The 22718-nt window shown below is 50.4% G+C and overlaps 10 protein-coding genes across 10 annotated transcripts; 3 read left to right on the forward strand and 7 right to left on the reverse strand.

The window, feature by feature from the left end:
• Window positions 1-684: 684 nt before the first annotated feature.
• BKA67DRAFT_593701 (aconitase family-domain-containing protein) lies at window positions 685-3302 on the reverse strand (the record flags this gene model as incomplete). The annotated part of the gene is made up of 5 exons (XM_046104971.1): window positions 685-861; window positions 912-2230; window positions 2311-2566; window positions 2618-3118; window positions 3192-3302. 5 exons carry the CDS (start codon window positions 3300-3302, stop codon window positions 685-687), a joined length of 2364 nt encoding a protein of 787 aa, XP_045956361.1.
• Window positions 3303-5300: 1998 nt separating this feature from the next.
• On the forward strand, window positions 5301-6280 carry BKA67DRAFT_346803 (zinc finger protein). Its single transcript, XM_046096336.1, has 3 exons — window positions 5301-5413; window positions 5530-5971; window positions 6045-6280. The coding sequence occupies exons 2-3, from the start codon at window positions 5742-5744 to the stop codon at window positions 6172-6174; spliced, it is 360 nt and encodes a 119-aa protein (XP_045956362.1). The 5' UTR covers window positions 5301-5413; window positions 5530-5741; the 3' UTR covers window positions 6175-6280.
• Window positions 6281-6500: 220 nt separating this feature from the next.
• On the reverse strand, window positions 6501-7303 carry BKA67DRAFT_660852 (DASH complex subunit Dam1-domain-containing protein; the record flags this gene model as incomplete). Its single annotated transcript, XM_046107701.1, has 4 exons — window positions 6501-6690; window positions 6749-6800; window positions 6867-6927; window positions 6989-7303. 4 exons carry the CDS (start codon window positions 7301-7303, stop codon window positions 6501-6503), a joined length of 618 nt encoding a protein of 205 aa, XP_045956363.1.
• Window positions 7304-8759: 1456 nt separating this feature from the next.
• BKA67DRAFT_520314 (CRAL/TRIO domain-containing protein) lies at window positions 8760-10232 on the forward strand (the record flags this gene model as incomplete). Its single annotated transcript, XM_046098169.1, has 2 exons — window positions 8760-9660; window positions 9712-10232. The coding sequence occupies 2 exons, from the start codon at window positions 8760-8762 to the stop codon at window positions 10230-10232; spliced, it is 1422 nt and encodes a 473-aa protein (XP_045956364.1).
• Window positions 10233-10369: 137 nt separating this feature from the next.
• BKA67DRAFT_593704 (HIT domain-containing protein) lies at window positions 10370-11096 on the reverse strand (the record flags this gene model as incomplete). Its single annotated transcript, XM_046104972.1, has 5 exons — window positions 10370-10477; window positions 10553-10660; window positions 10720-10788; window positions 10847-10929; window positions 11057-11096. 5 exons carry the CDS (start codon window positions 11094-11096, stop codon window positions 10370-10372), a joined length of 408 nt encoding a protein of 135 aa, XP_045956365.1.
• Window positions 11097-11956: 860 nt separating this feature from the next.
• BKA67DRAFT_346192 (RTA1 like protein-domain-containing protein) lies at window positions 11957-13379 on the reverse strand. The gene is made up of 3 exons (XM_046096334.1): window positions 13087-13379; window positions 12891-13037; window positions 11957-12840 (listed from the first exon to the last, which is right to left on the reverse strand). Exons 1-3 carry the CDS (start codon window positions 13203-13205, stop codon window positions 12075-12077), a joined length of 1032 nt encoding a protein of 343 aa, XP_045956366.1. The 5' UTR covers window positions 13206-13379; the 3' UTR covers window positions 11957-12074.
• An 872-nt stretch (window positions 13380-14251) lies between these two features.
• Window positions 14252-15564, reverse strand: BKA67DRAFT_520596 (putative actin-binding protein Fragmin; the record flags this gene model as incomplete). The annotated part of the gene is made up of 2 exons (XM_046098195.1): window positions 14252-15094; window positions 15211-15564. The coding sequence occupies 2 exons, from the start codon at window positions 15562-15564 to the stop codon at window positions 14252-14254; spliced, it is 1197 nt and encodes a 398-aa protein (XP_045956367.1).
• Window positions 15565-16759: 1195 nt separating this feature from the next.
• BKA67DRAFT_660856 (uncharacterized protein) lies at window positions 16760-17899 on the forward strand (the record flags this gene model as incomplete). The annotated part of the gene is made up of 3 exons (XM_046107702.1): window positions 16760-17135; window positions 17206-17489; window positions 17555-17899. 3 exons carry the CDS (start codon window positions 16760-16762, stop codon window positions 17897-17899), a joined length of 1005 nt encoding a protein of 334 aa, XP_045956368.1.
• A 227-nt stretch (window positions 17900-18126) lies between these two features.
• Window positions 18127-20140, reverse strand: BKA67DRAFT_521472 (acetamidase/Formamidase; the record flags this gene model as incomplete). Its single annotated transcript, XM_046098279.1, has 8 exons — window positions 18127-18458; window positions 18522-18853; window positions 18921-19223; window positions 19343-19419; window positions 19592-19745; window positions 19869-19926; window positions 19990-20008; window positions 20066-20140. 8 exons carry the CDS (start codon window positions 20138-20140, stop codon window positions 18127-18129), a joined length of 1350 nt encoding a protein of 449 aa, XP_045956369.1.
• Window positions 20141-20770: 630 nt separating this feature from the next.
• On the reverse strand, window positions 20771-22140 carry BKA67DRAFT_537932 (transmembrane protein UsgS; the record flags this gene model as incomplete). Its single annotated transcript, XM_046100404.1, has 3 exons — window positions 20771-21739; window positions 21854-21960; window positions 22026-22140. The coding sequence occupies 3 exons, from the start codon at window positions 22138-22140 to the stop codon at window positions 20771-20773; spliced, it is 1191 nt and encodes a 396-aa protein (XP_045956370.1).
• Window positions 22141-22718: the final 578 nt, after the last annotated feature.

A 22718-nucleotide genomic window follows, 5' to 3' on the forward strand; every position in this document is an offset into this window, starting at 1 on the left:
GTCCCAAGTCTATGTAGATAGAACCTGTGGCATTTGGTGGGCTTCACTCCTCGTTACCACACATGCCGCCGTGGCACTTCCAGTCGTAATGATAACCTCGAGCATTATTAATTGGTCTCCATGCGACAACCCATCTTATCCCAGATCATGCCAACTTTACTCAGTTAGAACTCTACATAGAACGAGCAAGCAGAAACATATGGAATCTAGTGGCTTTCGTCAGTTTTCGTCATGCACCACCTGCATGTGTGTCCATACCGCCATCAACATTATAAGGCCAGGAACAGATTTACTGCCCATTACCACATACCCGCCGTCTACGTTGACGTTTTTCCAAATCCTCCCATCAACACTTGTATTGCATTCACTTCATATTGAGGCATGCACGTTCCTTTGCGCAACAGGAAAAGCATATCCGCGTCACATGTCTTGATTCGATACTTTTTAACGTTTCAATTTTGTACAGGACATATAAAAACAGTTGGCTAACTCATGTGCGGTATAAATGTCATCCCGTAAAGCATAACGTCCATACCGAAATCCGTATAGAAACCCCCCAGGAATCTTGGAGACCTCCCCAACAATGCATGCAAAGAGGACATTTCCAGTTATCAAACTCCTCACATCGCCGTCTGATGGCTGGCCTTCTTTATGGTATCATCAACATCCTTGCCATTCATCTCTTTAGTTCTTCTTGGCGTTCTTGGCCATTGTGTTCAACGCGCTTCCGTTCTTGAACCACTCGATCTGGGGCTCGTTGAAGGTCTGGTTGAGCTTGACCTCGAACGTCTCGCCGTTCTTGGGGTGCACTCTCATGGTGATGGGCTTGCCAACAGCGAGCTCAGTGCACAGGATATCCACCTGTCGCAAGTTAGTGGCTCGTTCTCATCAAATCAGTCAAGTAGGCTTACCTTGTCCTCGGGCTTGATCTTGTCGTAGTCGGCGGGGTCGGCAAAGGTCAGAGGAAGCATACCCTGCTTCTTCAGGTTGGTCTCGTGGATACGAGCGAAGGATCGGGTGATGATGGCAAGACCACCGAGGTGGCGGGGCTCAAGAGCGGCGTGCTCTCGGGAAGAACCCTCTCCGTAGTTCCAGTCACCAATGACAACCCACTTAATGCCCTTGGACTTGTAGTCACGAGCAGTGGCAGGGACAGCGTCCCATTCGCCAGTGACAGCGTTCTTGACCTTGTTGGCCTCACCGTTGGCCTCGTTGATGGCACCAATCAACATGTTGTTAGAGATGTTGTCCAAGTGCCCACGGTACTTGAGCCAAGGTCCGGCCATGGAGATGTGGTCAGTAGTGGTCTTGCCCTGAGCCTTGATAAGAATGGGCAAGTCAGTGGCGTCCTTGCCATCCCAAGCCGCGAATGGCGAAAGCGTCTGAAGACGATCCGATGTGGGAGCGACCTGGACTTGAACAGAGGCGCGGTCCTCGGGGGGAGCCTGGTAAGTGTTGTTGCCAGGGTCGTATCCGCGGCTGGGGAGACCATCGCCAGTAGGAGCCTTGAGCAGGAACTCGTTGCCGTCCTTGTCCTTGAGCTTGTCGGTCAAGGGGTTGAAGTGGAGAGAGCCAGCAATGGACATGGCGACGACCAAGTCAGGAGAGGTGACAAAGGAGTGAGTGGCGGGGTTACCGTCGTTGCGACCGGTGAAGTTACGGTTGTACGATGAGATGATGGAGTTAGCCGTGCCCTTGGGGACGTCCTTGCGGTCCCACTGACCAATGCAAGGACCGCAGGCGTTGGCAAGAACGACGCCGCCAAACTCTTCGAAAGTTTCGAGTTGCTTGTCGCGGGCGATGGTAGCTCTGATTTGCTCGGAACCAGGTGTGACAACGAAGGCAGCCTTCGCCTTGAGACCATGATCCAGGGCATCACGTGCAATGGAGGCACCACGAGACATATCCTCGTACGAGGAGTTGGTGCAGGAACCGATCAGACCGACCTTGAGCTCCTCGGGCCAGTTGTTATCCTTGACAGCCTGGCTGAACTTGGAGATGGGGGTAGCCAAATCGGGAGTGAAGGGACCATTGATGTGCGGCTCGAGCTCAGAGAGGTTGATCTCGATCAGCTGGTCGTACTCGGCGCCCTCGTCCTCACGGAGGTCCTTGGCGTACGATCGAGCGAAGTCACCGATATCCTTTCGCTTGGTGGCGGCTAGGTAGTCGTACATACGGTCGTTGAAAGGGAATAGCGAAGTCGTAGCGCCAATCTCGGCACCCATGTTACCTTTAGTCACGTTAGTTACTTCATTCTCCTTACCAAAGGGGGGGGGGGGGGGGGGGGGGTTTGATTGTTGAGTTACTTACAAATAGTTCCCATGCCAGTAGAAGAGAGTGTGTCGACACCAGGACCGTGGTATTCGACAATGGCACCAGTACCTCCCTTGACAGTGAGAATACCAGCGACCTTGAGGATAATGTCCTTGGGCGTGGACCAGCCAGACAGTTGACCAGTGAGCTTGACACCAATGACCTTGGGAGCCTTCAACTCCCATGGGAGGTTGGCCATGACGTCGACTGCGTCAGCACCACCAACTCCAATGGCTGCCATTCCCAAACCACCCTGAAGAATGTCAGTAAATCGTCAACACAAGGGTTCAACAGTGGCACCAACTGCATTTGGAGTGTGAGAGTCGGTTCCGATGAGGAGACCACCAGGGAAAGCGTAGTTCTCGAGGAGGATCTGGTGAATGATACCAGAGCCGGGTCTCCAAAAACCGATGTTGTACTTGGCGCAGGCAGAGGCCAAGAAGTCGTAGACCTCCTTGTTGATGTTGATAGCGCGCTCGAGATCCTTCTCGCCACCAATTTGTGCCTCGATCAAGTGATCGCAGTGCACGGTGGTAGGGTTGGCAACCGAGGGCATACCAGCAGACATGAACTGCAGGATAGCCATCTGGGCGGTGGCATCCTGGCAGGCAACACGGTCAGGGCGTAGCCTGAGGTAGGAGACACCACGCTCAATGTCCTGGCCGTGAGGGTCGTCCAGATGGGAGTAGAGAATCTTCTCGGCATATGTGAGAGGGCGGTTCAGACGGCTCCGGACGATGCTGAGGTTCTCAGACATCTTCTTGTAGTTGATGAAGTTGCCATCTTCGTGGATGTTCTGCCTGACCTATGGTGTTGAGGGAAATATCAGCATCCTCGGCTATCTGGCGGAGAGGCAAGATAAGGACAGTGAAGCTTACCTTCTTGTCCAAAGGCGAGTCGGAGACAGTGGCCATGGTTCTGCGAAGGCCCAGGCTGGCCATGGCCCGCGAGCGGGTGACATTGCCCAGGACCTGTCTCGTTGCCAACATTGTGACGGAGCTTGGGGGGGGTGGTCCTGAGAGCTATTGGGTCAAGTGGTCAGTCTCAGCAATTGAAGCTGGTGAGTGACGATTGGCGATGGGAGGGGAGATGGCTATTATGATGGGTTCACCCGACTCTCAGATCAGGGCATGAAGAAGAAAAGAAGTCGACTCCGTGGGAGATGTTTATTTCTAATGGAAGGGAAAAAGTAAAAGGTGGAGAGTTTCTTGACGGGCTCGCGATTTGAAAAGACGATGGCAGGCGAGTCGCAACAGAAATGACGCTAATCCAGGTATGCACCAAGCAGCATGTAACTTATGGAGCTGCCACCCCCCCAGTCGGCTTATTAGGTCTTTTGGGTCTCTGGTCTTTGGTCTTTGGCTGCTGCTGTGTGCTCTCGGCAAACAGCGACGGGCTGGGGATCGGTCCAGCGGACGAATCAGAGCCGCCGCATTGCAATTCTGGGACATCAAGAAATCGTCATAGCTGTGCTGCCATTCCGGCCAAGGATAGCATGGAAGGCTCTCCTCCCAATTCTGCCCTGCTGACAATAAGGATATCTCTTCAAGCTACTGCTGCCATGGGGCCGTTCACAGTATTCCCATGATATCGTCGCTTGTTATCCCGTTCGTTGCAGAGCTGCTAACATGCCTTTGTGCAAATGAGTAATTACCAAGATCCGAGCTCCGACTGGTTCGGTGCAGATGTGCCCTCTACAGTGCTCATATATGAGTATGCCCACTGGGTCTATCAGTACGGATCCGGACCCTTGACGCAAATGCAGCTACGAGTCTCAGTAAACAGCCTCGCTAGAACACCTATATCCGTCGTCGATACGGCTACAAGAAATTCCCAGTATTGAGTTTGGCTAGAAAGCACTCTGCATAGCTCTTATGCAACTTACCACCAGACTATTTGCACTGTGCTCATGACCTACCACAGTAGCCGGTAAATTCCCATGCGTCTCTGCCAACCGGGGCATGTCTGAGACGACTCCACGGCCAGAAGAGCCCCGTTCTCGTGAGGCTAAACCCTTCCGCGGGTACAGTACGTACTGTCCTCCGCCCACTTTACATGTGACGAAAGACGGTCAAGCTATTGCAACCTATTTCGCTACATTGGTTTCCGATTCCACCGTCTAGAATGGTCATACCGTATCAATCAGCTGCACGGCAAACCTTACTGAATACGCTTTGGATTTCTCGAACTCCAGGTGCCCTGTAGACAATCAATGGCTTCAGCTTCAACTTCAAATGCACGCCGGAAACACGTAACGGCAATTCATAAACACCCGGGGTCTTTAGAATGGGGCTGCGAAAAAACTTGCAGACCTGGAGATCAAGAGTGGGTACATGAGCACCCAATCCCTGTGAGGGAAATGCGCGGAAAAAGTGGACGGTTGCGTTGGCGACACAGACGAGAGTTGAAAGTCATCAATCAGCCTCGGCCAAAAGGCATGGAGCTTGCACAAACGCGCCAAAGACAGATTGTCCTTCGGATGACTCCGGCTAGATAGACCCGTGGAAAGCAGATCCGGTTCTGCTACTTGGACTTTCCACTTTGGTAGACTGGTCGCTGTCTTGGAGTGACTTTATTGAACATACATACAACCAGTATCTTTGGATGTTTGATATGGATGCCTACACATTGTCTCGCTGACTTAAAACCTTAGGTCTGCATCATACGGCATTGCCATTCCTTTGGCACGTTAAGAGACAAGCATTTTGTTTGATGCCGAAGAATTTTCCCAGTCCTCTTGTTATTTATGCGCCTAGCGAATGGCCCTCCTAGGCTTATTAAAAGCTGTTAAGGTAAAATGGTAAATATATTTACATCTTGTCAATACCTAGTGTAGTTATCTTGATAGCGTACAGGCAAACATGACATTGAATTAAACAAGTATTAGAAAACCCACGAACAATCTTATGCGACTTTATATGTCAGTTCACGTTGAAGTATTGATTACTTAGATATGTTCCACAGGAATGCAATATATATGACAACTACCTCCTTGCTACCTCATTGAAACAGGTAGGGTCGGGTCAGGTATGCGGGAAGTTGATCTGTATTCACTATACCCTATTCCCTATACTCCGTGCTCGGTACCGGGCAGCATTCGGTGAGTTTTAACTACCCGACTACGTGCAGGCAGGTGCGTGGGTGGGCCAGTTGGCAGTCGTATTTCCAGGATTGGCCGAGCCCATTTTCCACCTGCTACATAACTAACTTACAAAGTACAGTAGCTTATCGGTCGAATCGGGGCGATAAGATAAACTGAAACCCCACCATACATTTTTCGATAGGTCGCCATCACCGCCTTCCAATCTGCCTTTGCATCAAACAATATATCGCTGCAAACAACGAAACTAGGAAGCTGCCCCAGAAAGGATTGGAAGTGTGACGAGGTTATCAACTCCAGGATACTCACAGCATCACGACCGTTCAAAATGGGCGTTAGCAACAAGCGTACGCTGACCAAGACACGCCGTCATACACGAGACCTCGATCAGATCAAAGCCGATCTCCTCTCACCCAAGCACCTGTCGCAATACAAAGATGCGAAATCAAGGGAAGATCTGCCTGGTCTCGGCAAGTGGTACTGCACCGAATGCGCCAAGTGGTTCGAGAGCGAGACAAGTCTTCTGGGACACGTCAAGGGCAAGCCTCACAAGAGAAGGTACGCCATGCTCCTCACAACTCAACCTTTTTCATTACTATCTTTGGCGCGTAGCTAACCCATTCCTGTCCAGAGTCAAGCAGTTGAAGGAAGAGCCCTACACACAGAAAGAAGCCGAGGCTGCCATCGGCTTGAGAACCGACAATGTTGGCTCTAACCAGCCGACTACCTCGGCCGTGGACGAAGTCATCATGACAACTTGAAAGAATGCCTCGTCGCCTCGTCATCACTTTCGGAGCTAGTCCAATCATCATTATCTATGGCGTTACCGCCCGCTTCTGGTGTGGTTGCAGGCGGCTGTCCACACCAACTATCGGTGCCTACTTTAGTCCTCTTGCTAGTAATCAGATACCCCCAACGTATGATACGAGCATTCGCCGTAGTGGCGCGGCAACGGTCCTGGATGTCTGTGGTACTGACAGAACTGCAGCCCTACAGGTCTCGTGGTTTTCTGGCTGTTCTAGGTGCTGCAATACAAGTTCGGTATAGGTCGGCGCATCATTGGTAAAGCGATGCTTCAAGTCAACTTTCATCGGAGACCACGCGCTCTCGGTCTGACAAGACCGCTTGTGCGGCCCCGGCCGGTGCCTGTTCGGCCGCGAGTACCACCGCGGGTGCCAGAAGCCACGCGAGGTTGTCTTGTCTCGGGTGCTGTAAACTTCTTCGGGGTCATCTTGGAAGCAGTCGGGGGGTTTTCTACAAAGGATGTGTTCGTAGTCCTAGACGAATGAAAAGTCAGTTCCGCATAGCCCATGTTCGCAGAACGTAGATCCTGACATGAATGTTGTTTCACCGTCCAGTTCGTCGCGGTCCGTACTACGCGATCTCCCTGCCGAGACGCGATGCGTTAATACATGTCGATAGCGGCAGCACGATCCCCTGCTTGCTAACATACCTGCTGGTTCGATGCGCTCCTCGTTCAGTTTTGCCCGTCGAAAGGATTCAGCAATAGGTCCCTGGCGATGATGATCAATATAAGCTCGAATCCGACGTGTGTGTAGTCAATATTGGTGTTACCTCGGGGAAATCCACACAAAATGCGTTCATGTTGAGTCCGTACAAGAAGCTAGCAAAGCTCTCGCTGAAACGGGAGAGACTCTCATGCATTAGCTGAAAGTGCATCATGTTCGCTTCGAGATCGGCGACGGCATCGGACAGTTCAGCGAAGGCGGGCTCGAAGGCGTTCAAGGGAAATGGCTCGCTGCCACCGACAGACCGCTGAGCGGACTCGCGAAAGGACGACCGTGATGAGGGGCGGAGGGGCGTCGTCGGGCGTGAGATGCTGCGCGTGCGCGAGTTGGATCGCTTGCCGGTATCCTGAGCATCGGCCATGTTGAATTCGACTGGTTCGTGTTCGTGTCTGATGTTGTTATCCCTGGCGGCGCGTGCAGTGCAGTCTTGCGGGTTGGTTCACAAAGTGAGTATCCCCATGGAGCGCAACGGATTCACGCAAAAGTCAACATTGTTAATGGTGGGGGGGTGCTGCGCTACATGCACCTGCAGGGCTGTGAGAGCTTTCGGGGCTTTCCACCAGTCCATCCGTTGCTTTCAATTCCCACCCACTGCAAGGGACGGGGGGGACTTTACCTCACATATTCATCAAGCAGCTAACTTATTAAGTATGAGGCGGATCGACTTCCAGGTGAGGATTCCCAATTGTCCGGCTCTGTTACCGCCCGCCCCCGAATCTTAATATTCAAGCGACAAAGTGGAGGTCGCGTATCTCGTAAACACAGCACGGATTACTGCAGCCGTAGCTGTAGCTGTAGCTGCAATTCAGCTGTGGCTGTAGCGTCTCGAGAGACGTCACAGCACTCCCAGCAGCAAATCCCACCACTATCCACCCCGTCCACACGCGACTCGGCTGCTGCGGAGATGAGCCATCGGCCTTTTGATGACGACCATGGTTTCCGCGCGACTCAGCCCTCTTTTCTCGGCTCCATCGTGAGCCTAAACAGACTAAACTACACAAAATTACCATACATCGCCTGTTCCGAGCTCGAGCGGAGGGTGACTTGAGACAGGGTACCCCGTGAGAGTGACCGTCCAATATATTTCCGTGTTCCATGCATTTCTTCCCAGGCCTATAGACTAATTCATCGTGCACGTCTTGTCGCCTTCTCAACCCCGCTGGCTCTACCTGTCCATTCGACATTCCAGACTGTGTGCGCAACGAATCGGCGAACAGATTCTTCGCCGTATTGAACACGCCTGTGGATTCCGCCAGTGTCGCTCTTTTGTTGGGAAACCACTTTCTCTCATCGACCATAAACAGAGCTATTCTATCTCTCCCGCGCGCTCGCTCTCGCTCTCTCTCTCACACACTCTCTCTCCCTCTGTCTCTGTCATCCCCAAGCCACCCGGATCCTTCGGACATATGAGAACAGCTTCGAGATCCGTCACGCGAACTTATCTTTCTTATCCTACCTTTTTTGATACTTTGAGCAGCATTCGTGTCCATAGTCGTCCTGGACGAGCTTCATTGACCAGTTCTTCTCTTTTCGCGACCACCCCTCGTCGCATATTTCTAAGACGAGATTCTGGTTTACGAAACGCTCACTACCAATCGACACTTACACGACTTGAGCGACCTACGGCATCCCAGACCCTCAAAAGTTCATCCGGACCATTGGTCTATATACTACCCCTTCTTGCGGGTGCTCTACTTGTATACGGCGCCGGCTCTTTTTGGAACACTTCTTCTGGCTCTTCCGCAGCAGATCCGGAGGCAAGTATTGCAGATACCAACATAGAATCATCTGCTGTCAACGGATTCAACTTCCAAGATATGTCGAGTCCTCCGGGCCGTGTGGGGAATCTGACCCCTGAGCAGGAAGAGAAGCTGTTCGAGCTGTGGAAGCTGATTTTCCAGATCTGCGGTGTTGAGGATGACGGTAGTAGTGAAACGCCGAGTCCTGTGCAAACGCGCACGTCGACAATCGCGTCAGAGAAGCCTAAGAAAGAGAAGAAGCGATTAGGGCTTTTCAAGAAGAAGGACAAGAAGGACAAGGAGAATCTGTCCGAAAAGACAGCAACTCTCGAAGGTATCAAGGACAACGACCCTGACGATAAGTATGGCCACAACAAGGTATTCCAAGAGACTCTGGCAAACCGGTCCCCCGAGAGCATACGAGCATCTCTGTGGGCAATGATCAAGATGGACCATCCTGACCAATTGGTCTTGCGCTTCCTCCGGGCACGGAAATGGGACGTGCAGAAGGCGCTCGTCATGCTCATTTCGACCATGAAGTGGAGACAGGACGCCAAAGTTGATGACGATATCATGGTCAATGGCGAGGAGCATATGTTCTTGCAGGAGCACCAAGGAGCCACTGAGCGTGAGAAGAAAGAAGCCAAGGATTTCCTTGATCAGATGCGCATGGGCAAGAGCTTTTCGCATGGTGTTGACAAGGAAGGAAGGCCGACGACTGTGGTGAGAGCGCGTTTACATCGTGCCGGAGAGCAGTCCGAGGAGAGCTTGGAGAGGTACACTGTCTATCTCATTGAGACGAACCGATATTTGCTTTCGGCCCCAGTCGACACCGGTACCGTCATCTTCGACATGACCGGCTTCAGCATGGCGAACATGGATTATACACCCGTCAAGTTCATGATCCAATGTTTCGAGGCTAACTATCCTGAGAGCTTGGGTGTCGTCTTGGTTCACAAGGCGCCCTGGCTTTTCCAAGGTATGTTGATGATATGATACGATTCAACCACGGTTTGCTGACTCATTCTAGGTGTTTGGAAGATTATTAAGGGTTGGCTCGATCCCGTTGTCGCAAGCAAAGTTCACTTCACGAACAACTTGAAAGACATGTCCGAGTTCCTGACGCCCAGTCGAGTGCCAAAGGAGCTGGACGGTGAAGATCCGTGGGAGTACCATTACGTTGAGCCGGTTATTGGTGAGAACCCGAAGTTGAAAGACACCGACACAAGAGATACGCTGCTCGAGGAACGGGACGTGCTCTATGAAGAATATGAGCAAAAGACTCTTCAGTGGTTGAATGAGAAGGATGCAGGGAAACGTGCAGCTATCGTGGCAGAGCGCAACAATCTCGCCACTAAACTCAAGGAGGGATACTGGACTTTGGACCCGTACATCAGGGCAAGGTCACTATACGACAGAGTCGGCATCTTGAACGCAGGCGGAAAGCTAGACTATTATTCGTGGAACAAGGCTGCCCCCGCCAACAGTGCTTCAGGCGCGGCGGCTTCTGCACCAACACTTCCAGATTCAGCTGCAGATGACGTAGACTGAAGGAACCCAGTTAAGATTCTAATCATAATGCCAAAAAGTTTGTTTCTCAATCAAACTATCAAAAATACACACTCCACTTGATGCCACTTGCTTTCGTAGCTTGATGCGTGTACCTACAGAAGTCTTTATAAAGTGGATTACACCTTTGCCTTGAGCTCCTCGAACAGTGCCTTCAGCTTATCCATGTCCGTCTGCTGCTGCGGCCAGCCAATGCCCAAACCTTCTGTTTCATTGGGCTTGGGAATCTGTGCTTCTGTCAGTAGGGATCTTCCACCGTAGCCCGTAAAGCCAACTCTGGCAGGGGTGGATAATAGGCTCACTATGTGGAAGTGCACATGGTCGACAACCTGGTGGGCAATGCGTCCGTTGTTTTGTAGCAGGTTGTAGTCGTTTGCGCCTGAAGCCTTGGCCAGCTTCTTGACCACGGGCTTTAGACAATAGTGTTAGCCAAGCGGTGACCTGAGAGAATGCAATGGCCAAAGCTTACCAAGATCTCGCTGAGGTGGTCATCTGGGATATCGAGGAGCTTGGCACCGTGGTGCTTGGGAATCACGAGCTTACAATCCTGTTAGTCGCGGCCAGTCGGTAGAAATGGAATGGGAGCAGGAACCCACGGCATGGCCTCGGCTCAAGGGCTGGATGTCCAGGAACGCTAAAGTCTTGTCGCTTTCGAAGAGCTTGAAGCAAGGGATCTCGCCTGTGTATTTGATCAGCTTGCTTGGCCCGTATAACGCCGGAGCATCGGGGCTGCCGCCAATCAAGCACCTTGACGTCCAGTCCGCAGCTTGAGCCTCGAATAAGGATACGAAGGCTAGCTCACTCACCCTTGATGATCTTGCAGAAAATGCACGCGGCTGAAGACATGTTGAGTTAATATAAGAGACCTTCTTTTCCCGGCCGATCGTTGACTCTTGCTGCAGATGCTGCCGATATCGTTTTTCAGATATTGTGGGCTTCCAATTCAGTTGTTGATGTTTGTTAATGGGCACGCTCGAAGCTCGGCATCCTACATATGTCACGGAGGGGGGAGGAGGAGGGGATCTTATTTAGAGCACGGGCCACCTACCCTCGATCATCCAGATGCGATCTTCCTGCAAGCAAGCACATTGCATCCTTCTCATGGATGAATTCTGACAGTTTTTCGCTTTATACCCGTCATTGGTCCTAAAACTTTCAGACTACGAGCAGATTGTAACATGCACATGTCTTGTCAAAACCGTTGCAGCATTCGATGGCAGTTAGCCATGAACAGTATATAAATATTTCCTTGTCGGTCGGTATGGGATAATACGTCACGCATATGATGCACGTCCAGGGGCCTGGAGACTAAGAAGCATTTTCACGAAGCATTTCTGGTTCATTGACTCATACGCCACCGAAGCGGTTCCCTTTTCCGAGCCTCTACACGAGGCGATGGGGAATATCGTATTTCAGCTTCTGGCTATAAAGAGACCAGATCCTCAACCAATCTCGTTTGGTCCCGCGTTGTTCTCGACTGTCGTATTGACACGAGTACAGCAAGTTCTTTACAACAGCTATACCTTTCATATATCTTTGTATTCAAAATAAAGGCATGTAAAAGTGGTTTTGTTGTTTTTATATTCATCAAACCGGCAATTCATAATGCACAAGAAACGAATCCACTTATGGAATCATATAGTAATGTTATGTTCTCGTGAGCTACGACTAAAGCTAGGGTATGGTGTAATAGTCTCTTGGGAATGATTACAGCTCTTTCAGTCTTGGCCGGCGTCGAACATTTGGGTTTCCAACCAAGGGCGGATCTACCAGCAGCGCCTATTGTATTCCCGCCCTTTGGGCTTAGCTGTTTATCGTCGTCCTTCACACCAGATCATTATCTCGGGCTGTTGCCTTAGTTATATTTGCCTGCAACGTACCAACACCGTCGTTATTCCAGAATCTTATTTTTTTACCCTTGCCTGTAACCACGCCGTAGATATCGAAAGGGTCAAGGAGTGTGGCAATGAAATTGCGCTCCTGCTCATAACCAGGACCCATGATCTCTACGATACCATCCGCGGCCAGATACACCGTCGTGCTTTTTGGTAACCAGCGCCGTGGGTGGCGTACGTTCCATAAAACCGAGTTCAGAAGCATCAAGCTGGCTTCAAAGACGTAAAAGAACCACTCGTATCGGACGATGGGACTCATTCCCATGGGGTCAAACCTCGGGTCCCAGAAATCAGTACCGGTCAAATCGAAATATTCAACAATTCGGTAGATAGTTCGAATGGCCATGATACCTGTGCTGATATATAAGGTATTCAGGGTGCTGTTAACCTTGGGCGAATCGATACCGTTGCGTCGGCACTTGAGTTGGAAAAACAAAGCGAGAAATGCAAATAAAGCAATCACAACGATTTGCAACAATAACGCAGCCTTGAGAAGTGCTTTGCCAGTGTTCCGCCTTTCCCCGGAAAGTGACTGATTAGCAATGAAAGCTGCTCCGTTACCGTTCAAGGCTTCAATGACAATCGATATAGCGGCAAAGGTGGTCAATACACGTCCAGGGTGTATCGGCGCGTAGTATGGCACGTAGTACATGACACGCCCGAGGACGTAATAGTTAGCCAACTCATAGAGAGGTCTACCATGATAGTCAGCTTGGGTTGCCAGTTCTGCAGTGTCGGGACGCACGGTGCGGCGTATACCAGGCATATGCTCACAATATATTTGACAAGGTTACCGTTATCGAATGCACCCAGCTCCCGGGTAACAAAGCCTGCCACGAACAGGATGGGTATCCAGACATAGAGTCCGGTCAGGCGCCAACATTTGTATTGTCTAATCCTTGTAAGTAGAGGCTTGGAAGATGTTAATCCCACAAGCTCACATGGTCTGCCATGTATGTACTGCCCCAGATATAAGGAAGGCCGCTGCGAAAAAGACAGGAGCTCCACTGTTGGGAGCATAGAACCACACACTACCCTCGACGTAGCGTCCGTCTTCCATTCTCAGAACACAGAATGATGGTTACAAGCAACGGTTTAGGTATGATAAACAAAGCTTAGCCTCGTCGATGGCCAAAATGTAGCACTCAAAAGGAACGCAACACGGTCGGAATGGAGAATTGCTGAATTGAAGACGGAGCTGCACAAGGATGGCTTTTATAATGGTGGTAACTAGATAAGGGGTCCTCTATTGGCAGTTAGCCAGTCACTCGAGATTGTACCCAGCCTCGTCTGAGGCTGGCCGAGCCCCTGGAACTCATGGAAGGATCAAACCGAGATACGGTAAGGTTTTGTCCACATCTGGCATCATATCACATGGAGTGCTGGTAGCGCACTACTCATCGAGTGTGTCAGCTAGGTTCTGTCTTTCCTGTGGTCGAGCGCATAAAGCACAAACGATAAGTTGATTTTGGGATATGGTGGGGTCTTGCCAAGGGGAGTGGCACTGGGCGCACTACCGTATTCCTCGCATTTGTATTTCGTACTACCCGTAAGGAGCGCTCATTGGCTGCGTCGATTCTAAGTAAGCAAGCATTGCACGTATTCGGGTCGTCGTCGTGGATGATCATCCTATTAAACCTTAGGACAGGCAGAACTAAGTCATTAAAAATAAACATAAAAAAATTCTTAATTATTTTTACGAGCTAATAGACTGATTGTCTAATTCTAAAGCGGGAACACATTGTGAGATTGACACCACAGGTATTGTTGCCCAGTCAGAAGGACATCCCCATATCGATGCAGTTCGAATATAACCTGTCTCTATTCCTGTGACGTGGTTTAAATGAGGTGAACATGACATGACATGGCATGCCCACTTCAGGATACCTACCTGGTCAAACAAATTTCACAATCTGGCTAATACTTCAGATATTATTTTGCATCAAGAATTCCCAGGGCCGTGTGCCTGCGCGACAGTTCAAGGTAGGAATGACACCAACCACAGTGACCTTATGCTTCACGTTGGTTTCTTGTAAGAACTATATAGCTTGTATCGCCTTGTGCGGACGGAGGCAGAAAAGACGCCCGGTTAGGCTGCCAAGTAATCTACCAGGCTTCAAGAGCGGTCAGGAATGCCGGGCTTTCATAACCTTCAACTACCTTGGACACAGGGCCGGCTCGTGCTTCCATGTCTTCGTCCGAGCTGGCAAACCGACGAACATAATGTTGTGCCACTTTGATCCACATGGCCTTCTCTCCTCTGCTAGCCCCTGAACCTTGCCAAACCCATATGTTCGAGCCAGTGTCTAGAAGAAAGACGTCATTGCTATCAAGGTCTGATTTCTTTATGCTTTGACCATCCTTGACAATATGAAAAGACAGCTGTCCAGATGAGTCAGAAAGTCGAAACAGCCGGCGCGGTCGCTGGTGTTCTGCTCTGTTTGGCGATAGAATGGGCCGTTGAGCCGTGAGACTTGTCACGTCAGCTAGCTCACCACCGAGTAAGGCAACAATTGCATGTGACCTTGACTCGGACTGAGAAACCACCTCAACGTCGATATGCTTGGCGATTGTCATATCGTGCACAACCTGCGCGGCCTTCGCCTTTTCCATCGGACTGCAATTTTTGCCCTGCCAAACCCAGATTTTGTCATTCTTTTCCAGAACGAAGACATCGTTCTCGTCCAAATTTTTCCAGGTGGGCTCAACTTCATAGACCATGATTGAATCTGCGCGTTTAGCGGAGGGGTGTTTAAAGATTCTGAGAAGCAGTAAGACCTCCTTTCGTTGCTCGTCAGGCTCCACATGTGTAAAGCCAGACTGAACGCCGCCTGACAGGATGGAAATCTTTGGAAATAGCGCCACGAAATCATCGGATAGTTCTTGCTGCAGCTCACGATGTTGAGTAGCTACGCCATGTAGGAATTCATCTAGCTCAACTGTTTTGTACTTTTGAAAGGTCAGTATACAGTTATGCAGGGTATGCCGAAAACTTTGACGACGAAACTTTCGTTCCGAAGCTCGCTTATGGAGGCCGGCCAGCAAAGTGAATAAGGCGCGCTTACAGCAGCAGTACCAGCTTCATCTTGTGAGGTCTTCGTACCCAGCCAGAAGAAGATATCGTGGCCCAGCTTCTGTTCGCCGTTCTTATCTCCTAGCTTGTACGAGTGCAGGACGATATAGCTATCGCCCTCATGAAACTGTCCATGGTTTTCTTTGGGCCACGGGACGACCTGGAAGTCCTCAATGCGCCATATGTACAAACCGGCAACGCTGCCAACCTGGCCATCATTCCATGCAGGCTCCGAAGCTGCAGAGTTGTATTTGACTCGATGGTCAATGTCGGAGCCAATGAGCTCGACATTGCTGTCACGCCAATCGTATTCCTTTGGATGAACCAAACCTTCGTGCGGGGCCATTGTTGGTAGCGAAGATGTGTGTTTTTGAGGGTTGTAACTTTGGATTGCGGACAGGCAATCAAATTGGAGATGAGTTCCTTAGGTGATGTTATCACAAGTGTACAGTCTAACCTAGAGCACTTTGGAATGTAATGGGGTTTCGGGAGAAGATGAGATCCAGAAGGAGCTGACTGCGCCCCATATGTGACGTCGAGCATCTAAAGTTACGGATACAAAGGCCTGAGACACTCGGCTCCGTCGCATGATTGCTGTGTACAAGAACTTGGTTCAGTTCGCAATAGTTAGCAGTATCTAGCAATATTTGGCAATCGACACGCTGCCTCTTTCCACATGCATAGAAAAGCTTGGGTCCTCTCGGAGACGCTCATATCTAGATAGTAATATCCTGTGTGATCACAGTCACGAATCGAGGCTGGATGTGTAGAGCTATAGGAACATGTTTAACCTTACTGCAGTACTTTCTCTTTCGTCCTTAGTGGTGGTGGAGATATTTGCTGTCCATGCTTGTTGTGGATTACCTTACCGCAGTCCCGGAACCACTCCGTACTTGCATGGGTTCAGTAATCCATGTAAATCAATCATGACTCTCTGCATGTTGTTGCCGTAACCATCAGCATGGTATAGGTAAATCTACCAGAAACCGTTTCGTATGACGTTAGTGCCGGCGATGTGTTCACTGTACGAGGCTGAATTTTGGGACTTGAAGGCACGCTATACTCGGTGTCGCAAGTACCAAGTCAGGTTAAGGGTGTGCCTGGTGGTTGTGTTGTGTTCCGTAATTGCCCCTCTATGTACTCCCCGCCACTTGCCCCTCGATTGGATTGCGACGATTCATTCCCACTTTAGCACAGCTCGAGCCGCTTGGGAAGCGAGGCAGTTGGGCACGCGCCGACGATGGTGACGTTCTTGTTCTTTGCCTCGGACGTCCTTCGTCGCAAGTTTGGAAGAACGGCTGGACTTGCCCCTGATTCCATATTGTTCCACCGCTTGCCCTAGACGACGATGAGATAAGCACAACTCATTGCTACATACCAAAAGCATTACCAGCCGATCGCGGGAAGGAAGTGGCTTTTGATCACCAGCTGATTTGACTCCATTTCACTGTTGACATCCATGCTGAACTGTCGATTGGACACAAGACCGTGAAAGCGTGCTTTAGTCATTTGCGCCCTCTAGAACAGGACTTGCCATAAATATGCCGCTCAAGATTCGATACCGAGCTCCCTCGGGACCCGGGACTCTCGACCTCGATGACGATGCCACAGTCAAGCAGTTGTTTGATGCTATAAAAGAAAAAACGAGCTCGAGTGACGTTACGATCAAGTATGGGTGGCCACCGAAGGCTTTAACCACAGAAGAAGCTGGCGCGTCTATCGTGTCTCTCAACCTTCAGCGCGAAAGTCTTACTGTCGTACTTGCTGAAGCAGCCGCTCCGAGCCCAAGTCCTGCACCTTCGTTACCGCAACCATCTGCTCCGTCGGCAACGATAGGCCCTGAAGCTTCTCTAGGCCAGAAGGACGTGAAGGATGGGCCAGTTACAGTGCAGATGCCTCAAACAGGGACCTACCTAGGTATGTGAGAACATACATGTGGGAAATTTCGCTCTTGAGCAATATGCTAAGATTGGTGCCTTCCCAACAGTTTTGCGAGTAATGCCCGACGACAACTCATGCATGTTCACTGCAATCGCCGGTGCCCTTCGTGGCACAAACTCAGGCCTCGACGGGTCTTCGCCAGAGAAATTGCGACACATAGTGGCAGACCATATCCTTGCAAAACCCGATGTATATACCAAAGTCGTCCTCGAGAAGGAACCCAGAGCATACTGCACTAACATCCTTCGACCCGATGTATGGGGAGGTGCGATAGAACTTGGTATTATATCTGAGGTATTCGGGATTGAGATTTGTGTGGTAAATGTTAAGGTATAGCCCCACTGGACTGCAAGCCCACCGAGGAGGATTGACCACCACAACTGACACACTCACAGGAGGGCACCATCATCAAGTACGGCGAGGATCAGTACGATCTTCGTTGTGTACTTGTTTGGTCGAATATCCACTACGATCGCGTGGCCGAGATCTTCACCGAAGACCAAGTCGATGACTCGTTCGACGTGACAACCTGGAATCGTCTTGAGAGCGACCACATCCTCCAGAGTGCTAAGGACCTCTGTCGGAAGTTGAAGGAGGAATATCATTACTTTACCGACACAAGTGATTTTGTTGTCAGGTGCAATCAATGTGGGTGGATCGGCCAAGGTGAACAGTCTGTTGTCCTGCATTCAAAACAGACCGGCCATATCGCCATTGAGGAGATACCGGATCTTTCGTGAACTCCACAGATGGATTGGAACTCAGCGCAAGGCTCTGGTCATCAGTTTTGCAGGTGGTGCTGGACTATGCAGTTTCATTATTAGGACATGGCCGAATCTACTTAGCCCCGGCTTGTTGGCCTATTAGAGTATGGACGAACCCGAAATCGTAGTCCTCTCTTATAGCGATATGTTATTATAGATCACATGGTTACCTTCGTGCCTCCTTTGCCCGAGCGCTTGTGAGTCTACGACGTAGAAACGGCATCCTTGACCTTGTCCACAACAGTTGCCTTGTATGTCAAACCACCTCCAAAACTGTGCTCGCTGTTCTTCACGCTTTCTGTCACCTTGCCTGCTTTCACACCTGTTTCAAACACGCACGTGCCCATATCGAGAGCCTTCGCGACGCCGGACGGTGATATGTCAAAATCGAATATGTCCATTGGCAGGCCCAAGGTGGTGCAAGCATTTGGAATATCCACAATGCCGGCAACGTGACCCTGGACAGGCGCGCATGATAACAAGAGGTATATCTGGTAATCACTGTATCCGAACCTCTTAAGGTACTCCATACAACCTTGGTCGCAATTAGTACCTTGATTTTGAAAGCTGGTTTTTTTTTTTCCGGCTGGTGACTTACGAAGAATAGTTTGTCGATACGCAACAGTCACGTCCATATAATGCTGCTTGCCATGCTCATCAACCGAAAAGCCCTCAAAGTATATGTAGCGTCCTGGCCCAAACTGTGGTTCGACAGGCCCAGGAATGTAAATAGGTGACTTGAGTCCCAGGTCTCCTACACCGTTCTTGATAACCTTCAAGTTGACGGTGATGACGCCTGCCATCTCAATGGCACCACAAAACGAAATCTCACCGTCGCCCTGACTGAAGTGCAAGTCACCTACGGAAAACTTGGCTCCAGCGACGTGCACGGGCAGATACACCTTCGATCCGCGACTGAGGTTTTTGATGCTGTGATGCGTTAGTCTTGTCACTGCTCTACACCGCGCCATCGCCACTGTCTGCTGGATATACGCACTCGCAGTTTCCACCGTGCTCTGGACGTCCAGGGATCGTTCTCGCGCCCTCCCGGCCGACTTTCTCCTTGATGACAGCATCAGCTCCACCGGCATGAACATTAGTCGCGTTGGGCGGCTGCGCAACATCTCTATCAAGTTTATTCGCCGCGATGAGCTCGCCCTCGCGCTTGTTCCAGGTCTCCAGCACTTCAGCGGAAGGCGCACAACCTAGGATGCCTGGATGAATGAGACCTGCGAACTTGACGTGAGGAATATGGCGCGAGGTACAATAGATGCCCTCGAAGTCCCAAATGGCCTTTGCGCTACCAGCCGGGAAATCGTGTCAGCAAGAAAATATTGTTTAAATCACGTTGTCGTCAGAGAAAGAGGTAAAAAAAAAAAAAAAAAAGTCGTCCTAGTATAGTGGGGATGGAGAGCTTACGCGGATGGGTAGATCTCGTCCAAAAAGCCACCTCCATTTCTCCTGTCAAAGACACCAGTAAACCCCCAAGGTTGGTCCTGAATGGGGACCGGAGTATTAGCAACATATTTTCTTTGGTATGGTGTGAGAATGCCCAAGTAAAGACACTGGTCTAAACGGTGTTTGAATCAACAATGTACTTGATAGACTCAATGCCGTTCTGGGGAGGTCACCAGAGACCACGCATAAGAAGAAGGTTATCGAGCTAACCTGGAATGGTTGGACATCCATGATTTCAACAAGCAACAAGTCCCCGGGTTGGGCACCCTCAACCTCAAAGGGGCCAGTGAGATAGTGGATTTTGGTCAGGTCAACTTTCCGCATATCGTCGGCGCTGTCATTGTTCCCGATTTGCCCACCGGTCCTGTGTTGGAAATCAGCTTCTCGAAACAGTCTATGTGCGGGACGGTGCTGGATCATAAATGCCTGTTTTATGATATTGATAGCAAATCGGTCAAGTCTGAGTGAGGACCGCGGTATTACCTACCAATCGACACATTCAATCTTGACGGTCTCACCATCTTTGATTGTTCCAGCGAAGGGAACTGAGGAAGTCAGAAATTAGTTCCACATTTCATTACATGCCCATGAGCGAGGTCCAAACATACTGTCAGGATGCCATCTGTTCTTCCTAACTTGTCAATAAAATGATTCTCGGTTTACACGCTTCTGGCTGTGGCTTACATGGAGTACTTCCTGTTGGTCTGCCGGCTTGTCCAAGCTCACCTTGCCAGCGGTACGAATTCCGTTCAAGCCCATTATCACTAGAAGCAGAATAAAGTTCAGGAGTATGCACAGCCAGATGTTATTGACAAGCTCTGTGCGATGTGATGGGGCGTGCTGGACGTGGCACCATTTGAAGTGGTCATGCCCAGGTCTACTGAATTATATACCGTCGACCGGTTCATCGCGAGGCTACCCCGCAACCTCCCCACCCTCATCCATAATGCCGAGTACATTTGGAACATAAAAGACGTCATAACGATGGGATAAGAACTCTTTATCTTGCAGGATGTTGGTTGTCGAATTGCTGTAGTCATTAGTTAGTTGATCAGCTTATCGCCAGCGTCGCAGTGCGGACCCTCCCCCCCTCGTTGCCGCTTGCATACTGCATACATTGGAGATAAGCCGGCTTTGCAACTTCCGGTTCACATTGATGGGCTTGTTTGGGGGTCAAATGGATAAGAGGATATTCAAAAGTCAGACAAAGCTGGCCCTGGAATTATGACTTGCCTGGGCAACTATTACATGGTTCACGTGCTGACACTGAGGAGAAAAAGAAACTGGTACTTTTCTATCAGGTGGCTATCATTGCAGCTCCACGACTTATGCCGAGTAGTTGCCTCTTGCTCCTTGTGACTTGCACGTGCACTTCGATCCGTACCAACCCTATAGATCCTTCCTCCCCACTGTTGCGTCTTCGTAGGAAGGGGGGTAGGGCGGCACTTTGGAAGAGGAGCTCGCCGCGCTGCCGGACGGGGGATCACGGCCAGCATGCAAAGCATCCAAATCAAAGAGCGACAGGCTTAGAAATTCATGCTTATTCCTCCAGACCTGTTGGCTTGCGGCGAAGTTCTTGCTTTGGGCAGGGGGTGGAGGTGGATCCGTCACTTTGGTAATGAGATAGGCCGTGGAGGCTTCGGCGATGCCATAGATCAGAACACCCAATAGTGGTACACGAACCAGAGTATAGAAGCCGAGACCAAAGCCGAACAGCAGCCCCTCGCGGCTGTGAAACCAGTTCTTCTTCTGCTCCTTGTTCATGTGAACACGCGCGAAATAGGGCTCCAAGAGCTCACGCATCAAACTTCGGGAACCAAAGTAGGTCTGCAGGAAGATGACGAGGTATCGCCTGGGGAAGAAGATGCCGGTACCAAAGATTACGGCAGCTGGACCCAGTCCCACGGCATTGTTGAAAGTATAGAAACTGGCGGCGGGGAGTACAAGTCGGCCAATGTATGGGATGTAGGACAAGGCAAAGATGGCCAAGGAAATGGCGCCCTTGCGAGCGAACCGTACAGCAAACATGGTGCTAGCCTCGGCAGTGCTGGTGGAATGGGTGCTGCCATCCTTGATCTTGTATTGTCGTAGGTTGGGATAGTACATATCTCTCAGAGTATCGGGGTTCTCGTGTTGATGCTTCTGAACATAGGTCTGATCAACCCACCGTAAAGAATCCATGAACATGTTGTCGAGGGTGGGAGTGATGTATCGCATGAGGGTCATGAGGAACAAGGGAGCTTGAAGAACATGGTTGGCAAGAAGCTGGAGGAATTCGACAAGGTTTTCATCCCATGATGTCTGATTGAGGTCCCAGAAGAGGGCGGAAAAGCGAATTCCGAGTTTGACAGACAGGATCTGTAGATTCTCGGTCAGTTGTGTATATACATGTCTGTCTGTATGTCTGTCTGTAGAAGAGCTAGGGGATTTTGTGTGTGATTATTTGTGGTGGGTGTTTCTGGGCCTACTGACGGGAATTGCGATGAGAAGTCGTATTGCTATACCGGCACCGACAGCCAGGGCCGCCTGCTTGTAGTGGGCATTGGTGAAGATGTCCGGGTTCTGTAGGGCTCGGTTTGCTGTAGAGTTTCGTCAGGTCACTGCCTCTCCTCGTTTGCCCCGTTTGATTCATTCGAATTCTCACCTCCAACCAGGGTCAACTGGATGCCCCGCAGTATGGCGTTGATGTCGAAATGGGACAGGTCGAAGGCTCTTTTGAGCTTCTCCTTGTCGTGTTGAGATAGCTTGGGTTCTGCCATGGTCAATTGCTTGAGTAAGATGCACGGCACTGACTTTGGCCAGCTGTGTTGGAGTTGCAATGGCACAAGAACCAAGATGCTATCCCGACGCGAGAGAGCGAGTGCAGTATCAGTCGAGCTTGTAAGCACAGAATGACGACACTATTGCCAAGGAAAATGCCGGCGCCAGGGCACGCACACAGGCATGCATAGGCACAGGCACAGGCAGACAGGTAGGCATAACTATGTACTAGTAGGCAGACTGACGGCTTGCACGGCACGCACCCACACCGGAGCCAATTCAAGCTCAAGCTCAAGCTCTGCTCAGGTTGGCACGGACGGGGTTCATACAGCCGGTAACTTAGATTGTAATGTAGCTTATCGTCGCTCTACCTGATCTGGAGGATCCGGAGGTATGCAGTGAGACCTGGCCTAATCCTCCAAGGTCAGAGAAGTAACGAAATGTCCAGTTGATTTTGCAAAAAAAACTATTACTTGCATTGGCTTGTGGCGAGCAATGACATTAGTGGGCTCGCTCAAGCCATTTAATTTAAATCAACATCCGTAGTAGTAGAAGCTCGGAAGGAACAAGATTTTAG

This window comes from Truncatella angustata (genome assembly GCF_020726525.1).
Source record: "Truncatella angustata strain MPI-SDFR-AT-0073 chromosome Unknown BKA67scaffold_6, whole genome shotgun sequence".
Taxonomy (NCBI): domain Eukaryota; kingdom Fungi; phylum Ascomycota; class Sordariomycetes; order Amphisphaeriales; family Sporocadaceae; genus Truncatella; species Truncatella angustata.

Excerpts from the sequence above, each read along its gene's own strand:
- BKA67DRAFT_346192 (XM_046096334.1), bottom strand. The coding sequence starts at position 13,205 with ATGGAAGACGGACGCTACGTCGAGGGTAGTGTGTGGTTCTATGCTCCC. Across the intron at positions 13,038-13,086 it reads GTACATACATGGCAGACCAT|ACAATACAAATGTTGGCGCC; the intron begins GTGAGCTTGTGG and ends TACAAGGATTAG. Across the intron at positions 12,841-12,890 it reads TGCCTGGTATACGCCGCACC|ACCTCTCTATGAGTTGGCTA; the intron begins GTGCGTCCCGAC and ends CTATCATGGTAG.
- BKA67DRAFT_346803 (XM_046096336.1), top strand. The coding sequence starts at position 5,742 with ATGGGCGTTAGCAACAAGCGTACGCTGACCAAGACACGCCGTCATACA. Across the intron at positions 5,972-6,044 it reads GGCAAGCCTCACAAGAGAAG|AGTCAAGCAGTTGAAGGAAG; the intron begins GTACGCCATGCT and ends ATTCCTGTCCAG.